Source organism: Vitis vinifera, chromosome 12 (assembly GCF_030704535.1).
Source record: "Vitis vinifera cultivar Pinot Noir 40024 chromosome 12, ASM3070453v1".
NCBI classification, from domain to species: domain Eukaryota; kingdom Viridiplantae; phylum Streptophyta; class Magnoliopsida; order Vitales; family Vitaceae; genus Vitis; species Vitis vinifera.
The window spans coordinates 5,825,560-5,842,500 of NC_081816.1; the positions used below are offsets into that span (position 1 = coordinate 5,825,560).

A 16,941-nucleotide genomic window follows, 5' to 3' on the forward strand; every position below is an offset into this window, starting at 1 on the left:
AATTTGTTAATATCATGATGGTTGGATATGCAAAAGCGTTGATACCAATTTGTTGGAGTAATAAGGTTGATCGAGAGAAACATGAACAATTACAAAAGAAGATTAGTTATAGTTTGCATTAGACTCTCCAAATATGCAAGTAACATTTATAGAATATGTCGATCTTCGTGCAATGATTCCTGGTGAAGAAATTAGAGAAAAACAAAAAAACACACAAATTTAATGTGGTTTGGTGGATTGTCTATGTCCACGGGAATAAGAAAGAAGACTTTCACTATATATCAAATTAGAGTTATATAAAAAGGGCATCTATACTAACCCTCAGATAATGAAATTCCAAAAATATCCCTATACCCCCTAACATATTATTCGCCCTTAAAAATAAAAATACAAGTTTAAATAGCAAATATTGTCATTTCATTCCATTCCACTCCACTCCAGCATTTGCCCATTTTTCTCCATATATATATATATATTTCCCTCAATATGAGCCACATACTACAACAAAATAACTATCTTGGGGTTGTAAGTCATGAGTTTGAGATTATGAACCATTAGATTTTGAAGAAGCCATGCAAAACTAAAAACGAAATAATATTCAAGTAAAATCTCTTTCAAAAGGGAAAGACATTTGAAGTAAAATGGATATACAAAATAAAGAAGCATACAAAAAGAGAAGTAGAGAAATACAAAACCTCTCAAATATGAAGATTTTAGAAGATTAAAAAACATTATTTGAAGTTACAAATTAAGTTTAAGGGATTATACATGTTAAAAAATAAACTTGAGAGGAGAAAAGTTTCGAATTAAGAAATGTAATTTGATTTAGTTTCTAAAAGTCAATTGAAATATTTTAGTTTGAGTAATTCAGTCATATTTTATTATTAGGAGTTTTTATTTTGTTAAATACAAGTATATATAAAAAGGTTGTATAATATTTGAACAAAGTCCCATTGGAGGATATATCAGAGGTGTTCAACATCAGTGTTTTGGTTTGAAATAGGTTCTCTGTTAAGTGTCATTGTTGAATGGTGGTTGTACTAGGATCCATGTGTTGAATAGATGTTGTAGAGTTGATCCATTATTGAATGGGAATGTTGACTCCACTTTTGATGAATGTGGGGACAATAAAGCGATGTTCTCTCCAAAGTATGAATGTTAAGCTACTTATTAGCTTAGCTTTTAATGTTGTATATCAAATCCATTAATAGTTTGTTTGATAATGCTTTTTTAAAATATAAAAAAAAAATGAAAAAAAAGAAAACGAAAATCAAACATTTAACTAAATTTTAAAAATCACTTATTATTATTATTTTATTTTTAAAGAAACATTTTACAAATGATTCTCTCATAAAAAAAATATTTATATTAAAAGTTTGTTTGATAGTGATTTTAAAAATTATTTTTAACATCTTTAATACTTAATAGATAAAAAATTTCTAAGTGTTAAAAAAATTAGAAACATTTCCTAAAGTTACTATCAAACACATTATAAGAGTGCATTTAAGAATAATTTTAAAAAACGATTTTAGTACTTCTAATGATAAAAAATTTTAAAAATGTTTCTTAAAATTACTATCAAACGGATTCTAAAAACACTTATAAAAAACACTAATATATTTGAGTACTATTTAAAACTCCATTTCATGTGCTGCTCCATTTCTTGAGTTCAATAAATAGAAAACAAGGAGGTTTGAGATATAAACACTGAAATAAAAAACTCTAATACCATAGTGTGGACCCCGCATTTTCGGCTCATGCGTTCCCACTCAATGGCGAAACTCGTTTTTTGTTTTATTTGATGAAATTTGATTTTTAGAAAAAAAAAAAAAACTTGGAGTCGCCACTTATTTTTGTTTTACTTTTAAAGGGTAAACAAAATATGAAAGAAAAACCCTAAGTGTGACTCTTTATTTCGGAAAAGATGGTCTACGAAAAACCAGATCGGGTTCGGGGGTCAAGTTACTTATTGGGAAGGTATGGTAAAGACCGTAGCACCCTTCTAAGTCCCTAGAAACGGGTCCCTACTAATAAAATGGAGCTAATGTGGCAATTGATAAGGAAAACAATGAATACCCGGAACTATCATACACATATGAGAATCAAAACATGTATATAGAAAGACCAGAATGGGAATAGATACGTACCTGGGCGACGAGCCACAATAAGCTTATCAAAAAGTGAGGTTAATGCACAATTAAGAAATAATTTCGAGCATGTCATAGAGTAGAATAACATCAATCATGCATGTCAATTAAATCAATCAAACAATCAATCAATTATAAATTCACTTATGTTGGGCCCCCACCAAAACATTTTATTTTACATGAATTAATCCCATAAATTTCATTATTCGGAATTACGGAAAATTCGTTCATGCTTATTAAAATCAAGAGGAGCAGAAGATTGTTGGAAGACCAGAATGGAATTAAAGTTATTCGAGATAAAATCGGATTTTTGAAATTCATTTGAAAAATTGGAGTCTCGAAGGTTATTTAAAGAAAATTGGGATTTTAGAGTTTATTTGAAGAACGGACTTTTAGGAATTAAATGTGAGAATGTGAATTTTTAGAAATTAAATTTGAACGAGGTTAGAAACTTGAAAATGATTTGAGAGTTCAGGATTTTAAATGAGGGGATAAGTGGATGAGTGAATAAGTAAATGAATGAAATAACGATGGTGAAATAATAAAGTTTAGGTAAATAATCACGAAAGATGGAATTTTAGAGATTTGAAGATGTGAATTTAGAGATTGAAAACTTAAGAATTTATTTAGAGATGAGATCTTTGGTATATGAATAACTGAATAAGTAAGTGGATGAGATAACATTAATAACGAGAATAATCATTAAACAATGATATATGGACGGTGGAGTTTTTGAGATTGGAAATTAGATTTGGAAGTCGGATTCTGATGAATTAAACTTTAACGATTAGAATAAATAGATAATATGGAATAATAATGCTACTTAACGGAAACAATATTTTAAACGAATAGAAAAGGAGTAGTGGAATTTTAAGATTGAAAATTAAGTTAGGACGTTGAATTTTTTAAGAGTTGGACCTTAAATGAATAAAAAGATAAGGGATAAGAATTCTAGTTAATGAAAATAACATTTGGGCGAATAATAGAATTTCTAAGGTTGAAAGTTAAATTGAGATTTTTTAAAGATTGGACTTTAAATAAATATGGGATGATGATTCTAATGGATGAAAATGAAATTTAAATGAATTATAGAATTTTTGTTAGGATTGAAAAATTAAATTAAAATATAGAATTTTTGAAGGATTAGACTTTAAATAACTAGATAAATACGATATTAAAATTCTAATTGATGAAAATAAGATTTAAATGAATATTTGAAGAATTAAATTAAGACATGGGACTTTTGAAAAATTACTTAAAGACCTAAGTTTTGAAAATGGGATTTAAAGTTTAGAATGTAGTAAATTCTTTGAGTCCAATATAAATTAATTTATATAAAAGTTTTTCATATATGGTGATTTAGACATAATTTAAAGATGGGAATGTGAAATATAAATTATCTTGTGTTTTGAAAGGATATCCAACCTTAATAATTTGTCCTTTAATCGTCTTCAAGTTGAGTTAAATAAATTGGTATAAATAGAATAAGATAACAAATAAAAGGGAATGATTGAATTAATTAATCATGGATATTAGAGATTTTTAAGAGAATTATTTAGGATTTGGGCAACCTAATGGGCTAAATTGATGTGGGCATGGGCCAATGAGGGTGGCTAGCATAGGGGACATGGGGCCCTTCATCAACATGCTTGGGTTGGGCTCCAACTCAAGCCCAAACTCGTCACCAAGAGCTTAGGTCTGGGCTCCAACTTAAGCCCAAGGCACCATCACTATAAAAGCATGGGCCTGGGCTCCAACTTAAGCCCAAGGCACCATCACCATCAAAGCTTGGGCCTGGGCTCCAACTTAAGCCCAAGTTCAAGGCCAATATGGGCAAGCCCAAAACGTATTTCTATCACAAACCTGGGCTTGGGCTCAAACCTCCACCTATGGGCAAGCCTAAAAGGCTCCAAACTCCCTCACAGCCCACCACTCCAACCGGATCCTTCCTTCAACCCCACTCCCTGGAGACCCTCTTATGTTGATGGCTGCAAAATACTAAGTCACGGATTTCGTTGCGAAGCTGCAACAATTCAAACTTACATTTTAAAAAATTTTAATGATAACAATTTTAAGTATTAAAAATATTATAAGCACTTCTTAAAATCATTATCAAATGGAATCTAAGAGTTTGTTTGACAATGATTATAGAAAATGTTTTTAATATCTTCAATACTAAAAATATAAAAAATTTCAAATGTTAGAAAAATTAGAAACACTTCCTAAAATCATTATCAAAAGCTTTATAAAAATGCATTTGAGAATAATTTTAAAGAACGTTTTTAGTACTTTTAACACTTGAACGAAAAAAAATTTTAGGTATTAAAAATATTAAAAATATTTCTTAAAATTACTATCAACCGGGCTTTAAAAACACTTATTTATTTGATTGCTATTTAAAACTCCATTTCATGTGCTACTTTACCTCATGATCATAGAGATGCCTTACCTCATGCCGTGCCCAGAATACAAAATTCCGCTTATGTCTTACATTTTGTGGTAGAAAATCGCATTAACATCACACCACATCAGTCCTGTTTCCACTACTGGAACAGAATTTTCAGGTAGCCTCTAAATACTAATTTTTTCAAAGATGAGCTAGGTTCATGTTCCAGGTCAGTTTCTGTGTTGTCAATGGACAGAGGACGTAACGTACAATATTATCTGTAGGCCATGGCTGCTTCCTCCAAGAAAATTATGTTATGTCATAAGTCACGGATTTCGTTGCGAAGCTACAATAATTCAAACTTACCTTCCTTTAAGATCATGCTTGTGTCTACATTCATTTTCCCAAATATTTGTAGTTGAATTTTTTGTCATGTAGGGGCCGCGCACTTAAGGCAGATCTCAAGTGAGTCAAAGAATTAACAAATTAAGGTGACATTTGATAAATTAAACTAAAAACTTAATATTTAATTGTTTAAGATGATTTTAATATGACTTTTACTAAACTTGATGAGTTGAAAATTATTATTAAATTATTAAGTTAAATATTAAAAAAGTTTTTAATTTTTCTTTTAATTATTGCTTATTTTTAAAAGATTTTTACTAAATAAAAAAGTTAAAATATTTGATTTTGTTTTACTAAATATTAAAAATAATTTTTAAAACAGTCAAAACATATTCCCAATATGACTATCGTTGTATTAATACTTAATACTTAATAATAAAAAAATAATAAAAAAAAAACAAAGAATTTAATACTCAATACTATTAATTGTATTTAAATTAACTTCTTTTTATATATAAGTAAAAAATCCAAAGTAACATTAGAAAGTAAAACCAAAACTCAAGTGATTTTCTAAAGTTCCAAAAGTAATTTTTAAAAATTTACCAAATAATTTTACTTTGTCTGAACACATTTATAATGCAGTAGAACAGTTCTGTTGGCCATTGAGAAAAAGAAGGGAAAAACTATGGTAGGGTAGCCATCAATGGAGTGGCCGATATGAAGGAGGTGATAAATCAATCCAAGCGTCCATTAACACCTCCACAAACCGCATACACCATCTGCCCAACAAGGCAACTTTAAGCTATCCTCCCCCATTAGATGGCCAAACCAATTCCTTCACCTCTCTATGAAAAAATCCCCCAGAAAAACACACTCCATAGAGCCTCGGACGTCACCATTTTCTTCCTTCTCCTCTCCCTCCTTGCTTACCGTCTCCTCTCCCTAAAAAACAATGGCTTCACTTGGCTCCTCGCCTTCCTCTGCGAGTCATGGTTCACCTTTATTTGGATTCTTAACTTGAGCTCCAAATGGAATCCTGTGTCCTACAAAACATACCCTGAGCGCCTTCTACAATGTTATCGGTATCCAATAATTCTCTTAGTAAAACTCTTCATGTGCTTTGGTGTTTTTTTCTGCCTCCAAATTTTATATATAGTCATACTTATGATTTTCTGAACAGAGTTGATGAGCTTCCTCCAGTGGACATGTTTGTGACAACTGCAGATCCCATGCTGGAACCCCCGATCATCACTGTAAATACTGTTCTCTCCTTGCTGGCAGTTGACTATCCGGCTAACAAGCTTTCTTGCTATGTGTCCGATGATGGGGCTTCCCCTCTCACCTTCTTCGCTCTCCTTGAAGCATCCAAGTTTGCTAAGCTTTGGGTTCCTTTCTGTAAGAAGTATGGTATTCAACCTAGAGCTCCCTTTAGATACTTTTCCAGAGAGTTGTTACCATCCCATGATAATTCAATGGAGTTCCTGCAAGAATACAGAAAGATAAAGGTACGCGCACTATTCCTAGTAGGAAGTAGGAACCATAAGTGGAGATTAATTATATTAGTTCAACTTAGTGCAATTATTTATTTATTTAATAACAGTTATTAGAATGCAGATGATCCTGAATTTAGAATTTTCTTTTCCTTTAATTTATTGACTATCTTTCTTTTTTTATTCTTTTTATACATAAAATCTCCTTAAAAAAATAAAATAAAATTCCACTAGCAAGTAAGTTACGTGTCCAAGTATATCTTCTCTACATCATGTTACAATGATGCTTTGAGAATAGCTTTTGTAGATATCTGCCTTACATTTAAGCAATTTTCTTTTTCTTCATCCCCTTGTAGGAAGAATATGAAGAACTTAGACGAAGAATTGAAGACGCAACCGTGAAGTCAATATCATATGAGCTTAGTACTGCAGATTTTGTCGCTTTCTCAAATATAAAAAAAGGAAGCCATCCAACTATAATCAAGGTATGTTTAAAGATATAACTAGCTGATTTGTTTACTTATGATTACCATTATTAGGTCTATTTGGATTGATTTCTCATAAGCTAAAAAGCAAAATTTTTAAGTTCAATAAAAAATTCTATATATATTTGATTAATTTTATGCTTATGGCTCAAGAAAGTGCTCAATATAAAAGTCTTGAAAATGTCATATTCTATGTTTAATAAAAACTTTACGATATCAATATTACTTTAAAAAAATTATGATCTTAGCTTTAACTTTATGTTGCAGATAAAGATAAAAACAAACAACCTCAAATAGGTTCTCAATTGTTACATAATAAGGGCCCACTAAAGCTAATTATATGAGATTAAAATGATAGTATAAAGCTATTTGTTTTTGTCTTTTTCTATTTTATAAATTTTTTTTTTTTAAAAGTAACCTTTTTTAATTAATAAAAAATTGTCATGTGAGAAAAAGTCTCATTTCTCAGTACATTGATTTATACTCCATTTCTTTGTACTTGTTGTATGGTTAGATTAAAAGTTCAATATGATACTAAATTTAATAAGCTTGCCATGATCTCTAGTTATACACAAAATTAAATAACATTAATTTTTTGCAAAAGCATAAGCATTTAAATATTTTGCCCGTGGATTAGTATTTTTTTTTAAAAAAAAAAAAGTAACCAATTTAAGCTATAACCATTTGGTTACAACACGAGAGGGCTAGGGAGTGGTGGTAGAGGAAGTATTTGACAACATTTCTATAACCATGAATGGTGACTTTGTAGGTTATATTGGAGAACAAGGAGAGCCGCTCTGATGGGTTGCCACATCTAGTCTATGTATCCAGAGAGAAGCATCCCAAGCATCCACACCATTACAAAGCGGGTGCCATGAATGTTCTGGTAAGGAAGCCCCTTGAATTGGTATAATTACTGATATTCCTTCTTTTCCCCTGATTATTTCATGATAAACAGACCAGAGTCTCTGGTGCTATGACAAATGCTCCTTTCATGCTGAACGTAGACTGTGATATGTACGCCAACAATCCACAGATTTTTCATCATTCAATGTGTTTGCTCCTCGGTTCCAAGAATGAACAGGACTGCGGGTTTGTTCAGACTCCACAATCCTTCTATGATGGACTAAAGGACGACCCATTTGGAAATCAGTTTGGAGTTTTGTATAAGGTATGCCAAATTTCTATAGTGAAGAGTGATCTCTTCCATACTATAGAGCACACGTACTAGAAGCCTCTTTTATTTTTTCATTAATTGATATCTTTGCTGAATCAGTATGTAGTAAGTGGAATAGCAGGGCTTCAAGGACCTAATTATTCTGGAACGGGATGTTTTCATCGAAGAAAAGTTATCTATGGGTTATGGCCAGATGGAAGGATGGAGTTCAAAGGAAGAATTGGTATGCAATCAATTTATTTGTCTTATGTATCATTTTAATTTCCTTACAGGGATCTTAAAATGTTATATGAAACTAAGCATTGCAGTTTTCCCTACTTTTTGGTGGGAAAATTAACAGATGAGAGATTAGAAAAAACATTCGGAAATTCAAAGGAATTCACAAAAACAGCTGCAAGGATTTTATCAGGGTTGAGTGGGATTTCGGATTGTCCATATGATCTTTCGAATCGGGTTGAGGCAGCACACCAAATTGCAAGTTGCAGCTATGAGTATGGAACTAACTGGGGTACAAAGGTGAGCTGTCAATAGTTAGAACAACAAGAATAGTACCATGTTTTTTGAAAAGAAACTCAACTAGAAGTTACATGCATTATGTGACTATCCATGTTCAGATTGGTTGGTTATATGGAACTACAACAGAAGACATCCTCACAGGTATGAGGATACATGCAAGAGGTTGGAAATCCACAGATTGCCGGCCTGACCCTCCTGCATTTCTTGGGTGCGCACCCTCAGGCGGGCCTGCTGCACTTATCCAACAGAAGAGATGGGCCACTGGCCTCCTTGAGGTCCTGTTCAGCAAGAACAGCCCATTCATTGTCACCTTCACTGCAAAGCTCCAATTTCGCCAATGCCTTGCATACATGTGGATTATTTCATGGGGTTTAAGGCCAATTCCCGAGCTTTGTTATCTTGCTTTGCCAGCATATTGCATCATGGCCGGCTCACATTTCTTGCCCAATGTGAGCAAAACTAAAACCATTCAGTTTTCCTCTTAAATTCATACATAGCATTAGTAGTAGTACTTCACCAACCTTTGTTTTATTACCATTGACGCAGGTCCAAGACCCAGCTGTGTTGATACCAATATCCCTCTTTGTCAGTTACAATTTTCACACTCTATTAGAATACTGGGGGGCTGGATATTCAATCCGAGCATGCTGGAACAATTTGAGGATGTGGAGAATAACCGCAGTGACCTCATGGTTATTTGGATTTTTAAGCGTCATTCTGAAGCTCCTGGGGTTATCGGAGACCGTCTTCGAAGTTACAAAAAAAGACCAATCTACTACTCCTGGGGAGGGCAGTGACAAGGATTCTGGTCGGTTCACCTTTGATGGGTCTCTGATTTTTGTTCCGGCCACTACTCTTTTGTTGGTGCACCTGATGGCACTTGTTACAGCCTTGTTAGGACTATTTGATCTTGTCGGGATTGAATCAAGAATAGGGGAGATAATATGTAGTGTGTGGGTGGTGCTATGCTTCTCGCCGTTTCTTAAAGGCTTGTTTGGGAAAGGAAAATATGGGATACCCAAATCCACTATATGCAAGTCAGCAGCTTTGGCGTTTCTTTTTCTTGCTTGCACTATTACAGTAAGAAAATGACATTAGTAAAAACTAAAAACCGTAACAATTTATTAAGCATAATTGTTAGTCAAGTGTGTTATGACATGTATTATCCGGTTCAATGTACGAACAAATTAATTTATGCAATTATAATGGCAGTTTGCTTTTAACCATTGCCGTAGCGGCAGTACCTCCATGAATTGAAATGAAGTAATGATCACAACCGTGAGTTTGAAGTAATGATTAGTGAAAAAAAGACGAGGAAAAAAAAAAGAAAAAAAAATTACCTTTTATCATATATTCTCTTCATTCTCCACTCATTAATATATATGAATATGGAAGATCATGGGTTCCCTACATCCCAAAAAAAAAGAGATTAATTTCAAGAATATATTGATTAAACCGAGGAAAATAAAACACATAAAATAGAAAATTAAGTGATTTAAATTCAAAAGATCAAGTCAAAATAGAAAAAAATCTTAGAAAAGTAAAGTTGCATGTTGAAAATTAGGTTATCATTCTTGATTAATTTGCTTAGTTTTTGGAGGTATGCTACTAGGACTCTTTCCTTTCTTCGTCTTAATATGAGACCTATTACCTTTCTTAATATCCAAAATTTGGTTTTAAGGTAATTTGACATACTCATTAGATTATTAACATGCGACTAAATTTTTCAAAGAGCCTACTACTACAACACTTACTAGCATTATGTCTTAACCTCTTACATGTAGTGCACTTAGGGTCTTGCTTAGAGTTAGATTTCCCATAAGAGGAACAAACTTCCTATGTTTTTATAAAAGTAGTCTTTTCACTTGTGGGAGTTTCACATATAATTATATATCCTAAACTTCTCTTGCCTCTAAACATTCCCATTTTGAATCATTTCATTAAAATTTTAGGGTGAAGATGAAAATTTTATCATGTCGACTTTCAAAGATCTTTTTCCTATGGTCTAACTTTGAGGTTAAGGATTTATTCTTTTCAAGTACAATGTGATATTCAAAATCAAGGAACCTAATTTTTCCTTAGCAAATTGTAATGTTCACAAGTTGTGTCCCTAATCTTATTACCCAAATTAGTTTTTTTAAGTCTCATAGGAACTTAATTTTTCATTCAATTCATTTTTCTCATATTCAAGATATTTAATGTGAGAAATCTTTTTGTTTAAAATAATTTTAAGCTTAACTATAACACCTTATACCCTGAGGCCAAGGGCCCTACGGTCATTCCATATCAAATTGAAACCAAAACTAAAATAAAATATCTAGCCACAAATTCAATAATTTTCTCAAACACTTAAATCAAAATTCTAAAAATTAATAATGAATTCAATCTTAAGTAAACAATCCCATAAAAAAATTAAAAAAGAAAAAAAATCAATTCTAAAGTAGTTTATAATAGAAGCATCTTTCCTATCTTGATTTTTCTTCATTGATGTCACTTATACTTGAAAATGGGAATTATAGAAAAGGGTGAACTTGATAGCTCAGTATAAAAAATAATTTAATAAGAATGATTAATATAGTATAAAATTAAACACTGAGAGATATCATTTTTTTTTTACGAAAATCAATTAGTGAGTAATCTCTTTTAATTCAATAGTTTAGTTCACTTTCTTTGAAAAATTTAACACTTTCTATTGAAAGATTAAACAACATAATGCACTTTGCATAATAATTCATATAAAAAAGAATTTTACAAACAAAGATTTTACTCTAATCCACTCACAATAACACCATGCCCAAATAGTTGAATTTGTATTAGGTGGCTAGCCTCAAAATGTTATTAGTGAATGGAACGGATTCCAATCCATAGTATACCAAAGGCCAATAACACCCCTATTAGCTAGGGTTGTGTTGTATTATTACCCTCACTAAGGGTAATAAAGGTCAACAACTTATCCCTATTGACTAGAGCCACTTAGTGTTTCTAAAATCATTTTAATTAATTAGAAAAAAAGGTAAAATTCACTTACATAATAATCAAACAGATCACATGATGTTACTAATTTATTTTATGAACAAAACACAACATATTTCAATAAAATATTACCTAATCCACTTTACGAAATTTAAACAATTTTGATACTTTACTAAATAGAGGAAGACAAATAAAAAGGTAGAAAATAACTCACTACACTATTAACCCTTACCTTGAAGAACCCACTTAAATTCTTGAAAGAATTAATCCACACCTTTAAATTATAGAACGAAGCAATATGAAGCAAATACTAAAACTTCTTCTTTCTAACTCTTCGAATCAAAGTTCTCCGGAGACTTTTTTTTTCTTCTTTATTTTGTGTTTTCAATTTTTTGATAATATGAATAATTCATAACAAAATAAAGTTGGTGGGCAATTAAAGGGAGCAAAAATATCTCACTTAATTTGTTTTTCAATTTTTTAAAATATATAAATATCCCTAAATTCTCCTTCCTAATCACTAGATTCAATAGAACTAATTTTAGTACCTGAGGATAGTGAAACAGTGAAGGCAATAAGGTTATTGTTAAGAATATTAGGCTAATCCAACCTATGGTAATCACCCTAGAGGAAGGGTGAAAAGGGTGATAGTCTCTTTTTGCAAATTAAAACTATGTAAATGTAAGAGACAATTATATGCAAGTATATAATAAGCAATATATAGACAATTGCATATAAATTAAAGAGTAGGGAAAAGAAAATGCAAACACAAGAGTTTATAGTGGTTCGGCGCAACCCGACCTACATCCACTCTTCTCTAGCTTCAATCCGAGCGTGAGGTTCCACTAATTCAAGGCTTCCAAACCAAGCCTTCAAGTAATACAATTGAATTATGGTTCCAATTCACCATCTTGGACTTTTGGCTCCAAGCACCCTTTACACTTCTCAAGAGATATCCCACTCTTGAACAACTTCCTCTCAATGATTTACAAATAAAAGATCTCACAAAAATCCTAACACAAGAACTTTAAGCTCAATTGATACAAGAAAACTAGGATTGAAAGGTGCACTAAGGATATGCAAGTTTCAGAACAATGGTGCACTCAAAAACACTCTTCTAAGGCTCAAATATAATCAAGAAAGATTTGGGAAGGTTAAGTTTTTTAAACAATGAAGATTGGAGCCTTTTTATAGAAGAGAAAAGTCAAACTAGCCGTTTGGGGGTTCGACCAGTCGAGTTAGGGGTCGACCGGTTGACTAGCCGTTAACATTTAATGCTTGGCAGGTGACCGTTGGACCTCGACCGGACCTCAACCGGACCTCGACCGGACTTCAACCAGTTGAGGTTCAACCTTGACCGGTTGAACAACCGTTCTGGAAGAAAGAGAAAGTTTTTTGCACCCTCGACCGGTTGAACTAGGGGTCTACCCGGGCCTCGACCGGCTGAGCTGTGGGTTGACCCGGACCTCGACCGATTGAGCTGGGGGTCGACCCAGACCTCGATCGGTTGAGCTTGCGGTCGACCGGTTCCTCACCCGGTTCAACCGATTGAGTCGTTTTTTGGCTCAACAACCACCTTTTTCAACTTAAAACCTTTTAAAATAAGTTTGAAAGACATTTAACACAAAGTTTTAGTTGAAAACATGAAATCATCCAATTCTTAAAATATTTAAAACAAAATAACTCTTGAATGATTTTGGTGCATAAGTAAAGAATGTAATGCATGAAAATCCTAGTGCACTAACAACCTTACAAAGAGATCTTATGAAGTTTGGATCTTGAAAAACTTTTTTTTTTGAGGTGGTCTTCTTCTTCATGATTTCTCCTTGGCTTGATTTGTCTTTGTGATTGCCACTTTGGAAATCGTCTTGCTTAATCACACTTGAAATATAGTCATTAGTTCTAAAGCTTATTTTGTTATCATCAAAATCAAGATTAATCAAACCTTGGTTTCACAGTTATCATTGTCTTTTTTTGTTGATCTTCGTGTAATAATTCCTAGTAAAGAAATTAAAGAAAAACAAAAGAAAACACGCACAGATTTAATGTGGTTAGGTAGATTGCCTACGTCCATGGGAACAAGGAAAAAGACTTTCACTATATTTCAATTAATGTTACATAAAAGGGTATTTATACTAACCCTCAAGTATTGAAATTCCAAAAATACCCTTGAACAGTACCACGGGGAGGCGTTGTCCCCCGTACCCCCCCAACCTATCGTTTACCCTTAACAATAAAAATGCAAAATTAAATGGCAAATGTCATCGTTCTACTTCGACATTTGCCCATTTTTCTCCATATGTCTTTTACTCAATATGAGCCACATATAATTCAATTAATACCTACACTCATTTTTTTTTGTCCCTGATGCAACAATCCCTCATTCTCCTTAATGGATCCCTTGAAACCCTTATCAAAATTTGCACTATGTGTCTGTCAAACCTTTGTTGTTGATGAAAGGTTCTTGTAAGAAAGATTTGAAAGGTTTCAAAGATGGATGTACAAGCTTTAAAAATAATGATATTTTTTTAAGGTTTAAGGGTCCACCAATTTTTAATAAAACAAATCTATGTATACTTGCAAAACCCTAATAATTAATTATGGGGAGTTTCTGAATTTTAAACCACTTTAAAAATGACTTTCTAGAGTCAGAAATGAAGGGAGAGACAAAAAATCATCAACAAGATGTTTGAATGCTTGTGGGGGGAAAGGGGAAAGAAAGCTTAAATGCCCTTGAGAAGCATTTGAACACCCCTCAATACATTTGAATGCTCACCTTTAATTATCTCTTTATTTTTGCAATATTTCGAGCTTTTCTCCATATGTTTCATCCCAATTTCATATTTTATCCATTCCATAAGTTTTATCAACTTTAGATGCATACATATCTCAAAAAACATTGACATTGAAAAGATTCAACGTTAGCCTTGAAGAAGTCTGAAGTTAAATAGAAGTTGACAAGACCTAAGGAAGTATGTCACGTCTAATCAATAAGAAATATAACAAAATTGTCAACTAAATCTAATACATCAACAAATTCATATGAGAAGAAATCAGTTCCCTCTTGTAATACAAGCTTTGGTGTGTAGTTAATCCTATATGAATTTTTTATATTGTCTTTGAGGAAAGAAAAGTGGCTTTAAAAATCACCTGTGGGGATTAAGATCAAGTGGTATATATGTATGTACGTATGTATGGAGAGATAGAGAAATCAACCTCCTTGTGCAATTGCATTTTCCATAGTTATTGTTGCATACCAAATGTTGTTTCATATGGTTCATCTTTGAGACCATACAATCACTACCTACCCAATTTGAAATGAAACTCTATTTTGGTAATGCTTTATCTAAGAATGAAAATAGTTGACAAGGAGTAGAGCATGTAAAAACATTTTCCTATTTGATTTAGGTTAAGGGTTATCAAACACATCCACCATTCATGTCTTCACACCTAGCTACTTTATTGAGAAAATTAAAAAAGAAAGAGTAGGTCCAAGAGAAAAAATAAGTGTATTTAACATCATCCTAGGTTATTAATATATAGTTAATAAAAAAAATTCGAATTACCTTTAGAGATGCCTAAGAATCCCAATTTGATTGTTTCACAGACAAGTTTTCTACCCCAAGTCATGCATGGAACTATAAATGCAAGAACAACTCAAGATTTTTATAACACAAGAGCCTTGACCTTTGTTCTCAAGAAGAAAACTAAAAAACTTCAAGAGAGGACATTTTTGGGAGAAACCTCTATTATGTTGTTAATAATAATAATAATAATAATAATAAAAAGATACTTTCTTAATCCATTTTTCTCATTATTATTATTCTTTTCCATAACTTTCGATAGTTAAAAACTCCCAGAAAATGCTTCGTCTACTTTTAAAAATATTAGATGAGGTCGGGTTGAGCTATATATATATATATATATATATATATATATATATATATATATATATAGACACACACGTATGTATGTATGTATGTATGTATGTATGTATGTATTATCCAAACTCATGGAATGACCAATGTCTGACATACATTTGATTAGGTTGTTCCTTTCTCCAAATAGGCATTAATAAATCAATTTATGATTATGCATCAATATTAGTCTAAATACCATGTGCCATTGAGCCTGTTAGAGAATTAAATTCAAGAAATTTAGAACCAAAAGCATTGTTTGTCAAAGATGGATGGTGGATGATGGCCCGGAATATTTTCCTTTTGATCTATGAATGAATGGACGAGAAACTCTTCATGAATGAATCCACCTTTGAGAAGGAATGATGTAGACATATTAGAACGTTAAAGATGGTGTGGCTTTTAGTGAAACTAGGAGTGTTGATCAACTTAGAAAATTGATTGGATGAAATTTAACTGAAACTCCTTTGGAATCGACTGTGGTCCAGAATAAATTATTTCCTTTGCTTTAATTTGCTTCAAAATGGACGCCCTTCCCTACTAAGAGGTTCTTGTTGAATAGAAGTTGACCCAACTTGTGACATATGAAGGAAAGAGTTGAGAAACTGGAATCATACCTTGTGATTGAACTAAAGATTGTTGCCCAACTCCTATTGCTCAAAATGACAGAGTTGGGCCCATTTTGATAAAAGAAACCATATCTATCAAGTTATTGAAAAAGCAATTCACATCTATCTTTGAAGTTGATCACACTCTACAAGGAGACGAAGTCCCCACCAACCTATAGAGTTGGACCATTAAAGTTTGTTGGCATGACAGAATTATTTTATCCCAAATTCTTCATTAAAGGTTGTTTGAATAAGAAGATTATTAATATTGTAATGTATGTCCAGACTTACATTAAAAGAGAATTGTAGGACTACTAAATCCATATAAGCAATTCATTTATTGAAGTCATATAATTTTGAAATTTAAAGTAATTGTGATTATGGATAACCCATAATAAATCCAATAAAGGAAAATTTAAAGTCATCATTATAAACTAAGTGGGAGAATGTTAGAACTATAAGTGGTTTAATGACCACATTAAGTTTTCTTAAAAAAAAAATTTCTTAAAATGTTTTGATTTATTTTCTCATGTATGAATTTTGATGAAATTAAATTAATTCATTTTGAAATTCATAATACTTATTAAGTTCATGTTCCAATTGTTATTATTATTAATTAAAAAATGTTCAAAGTATTTAACTAGTGGTTCATTGATGGATAGAACCATAATGCACCTATAAATAGAAGAGCTCTTAATCCCTTTCTCCACTCTTACAATTTTTTTTTAAGGATTTAGTGGACTTAAATAATGGATGCAAGCTTGTATTTAGTGGAAAAGCAGCAAAAAGAAGTGATTATAGATTCATGTCTTCAAATGGTTACAACACTGTAGACCCCCGGAAGCCAGGACTTTTTTTGGAATTTTGAATTTTTATTTTCCCGGGGCTCGACATGAT

At 32.0% G+C, this 16,941-nt stretch overlaps 1 protein-coding gene across 1 annotated transcript; it reads left to right on the forward strand.

Moving 5' to 3' along the window:
• The first annotated feature begins 5,537 nt into the window (after positions 1 to 5,537).
• LOC100261952 (cellulose synthase-like protein H1) lies at positions 5,538 to 9,769 on the forward strand. The gene is made up of 9 exons (XM_010658912.3): positions 5,538 to 5,960; positions 6,059 to 6,383; positions 6,725 to 6,853; positions 7,623 to 7,739; positions 7,812 to 8,024; positions 8,130 to 8,253; positions 8,371 to 8,546; positions 8,645 to 8,995; positions 9,093 to 9,769. The coding sequence occupies exons 1-9, from the start codon at positions 5,698 to 5,700 to the stop codon at positions 9,636 to 9,638; spliced, it is 2,244 nt and encodes a 747-aa protein (XP_010657214.1). The 5' UTR covers positions 5,538 to 5,697; the 3' UTR covers positions 9,639 to 9,769.
• Positions 9,770 to 16,941: the final 7,172 nt, after the last annotated feature.

Bases quoted from the DNA above. Each gene is read 5' to 3' on its own strand.
- LOC100261952 (XM_010658912.3), top strand. From the start codon at position 5,698: ATGGCCAAACCAATTCCTTCACCTCTCTATGAAAAAATCCCCCAGAAA. The intron at 8,025-8,129 runs GTATGCCAAATT...TTGCTGAATCAG, and splicing joins AGTTTGGAGTTTTGTATAAG to TATGTAGTAAGTGGAATAGC. The intron at 8,996-9,092 runs GTGAGCAAAACT...CCATTGACGCAG, and splicing joins GCTCACATTTCTTGCCCAAT to GTCCAAGACCCAGCTGTGTT.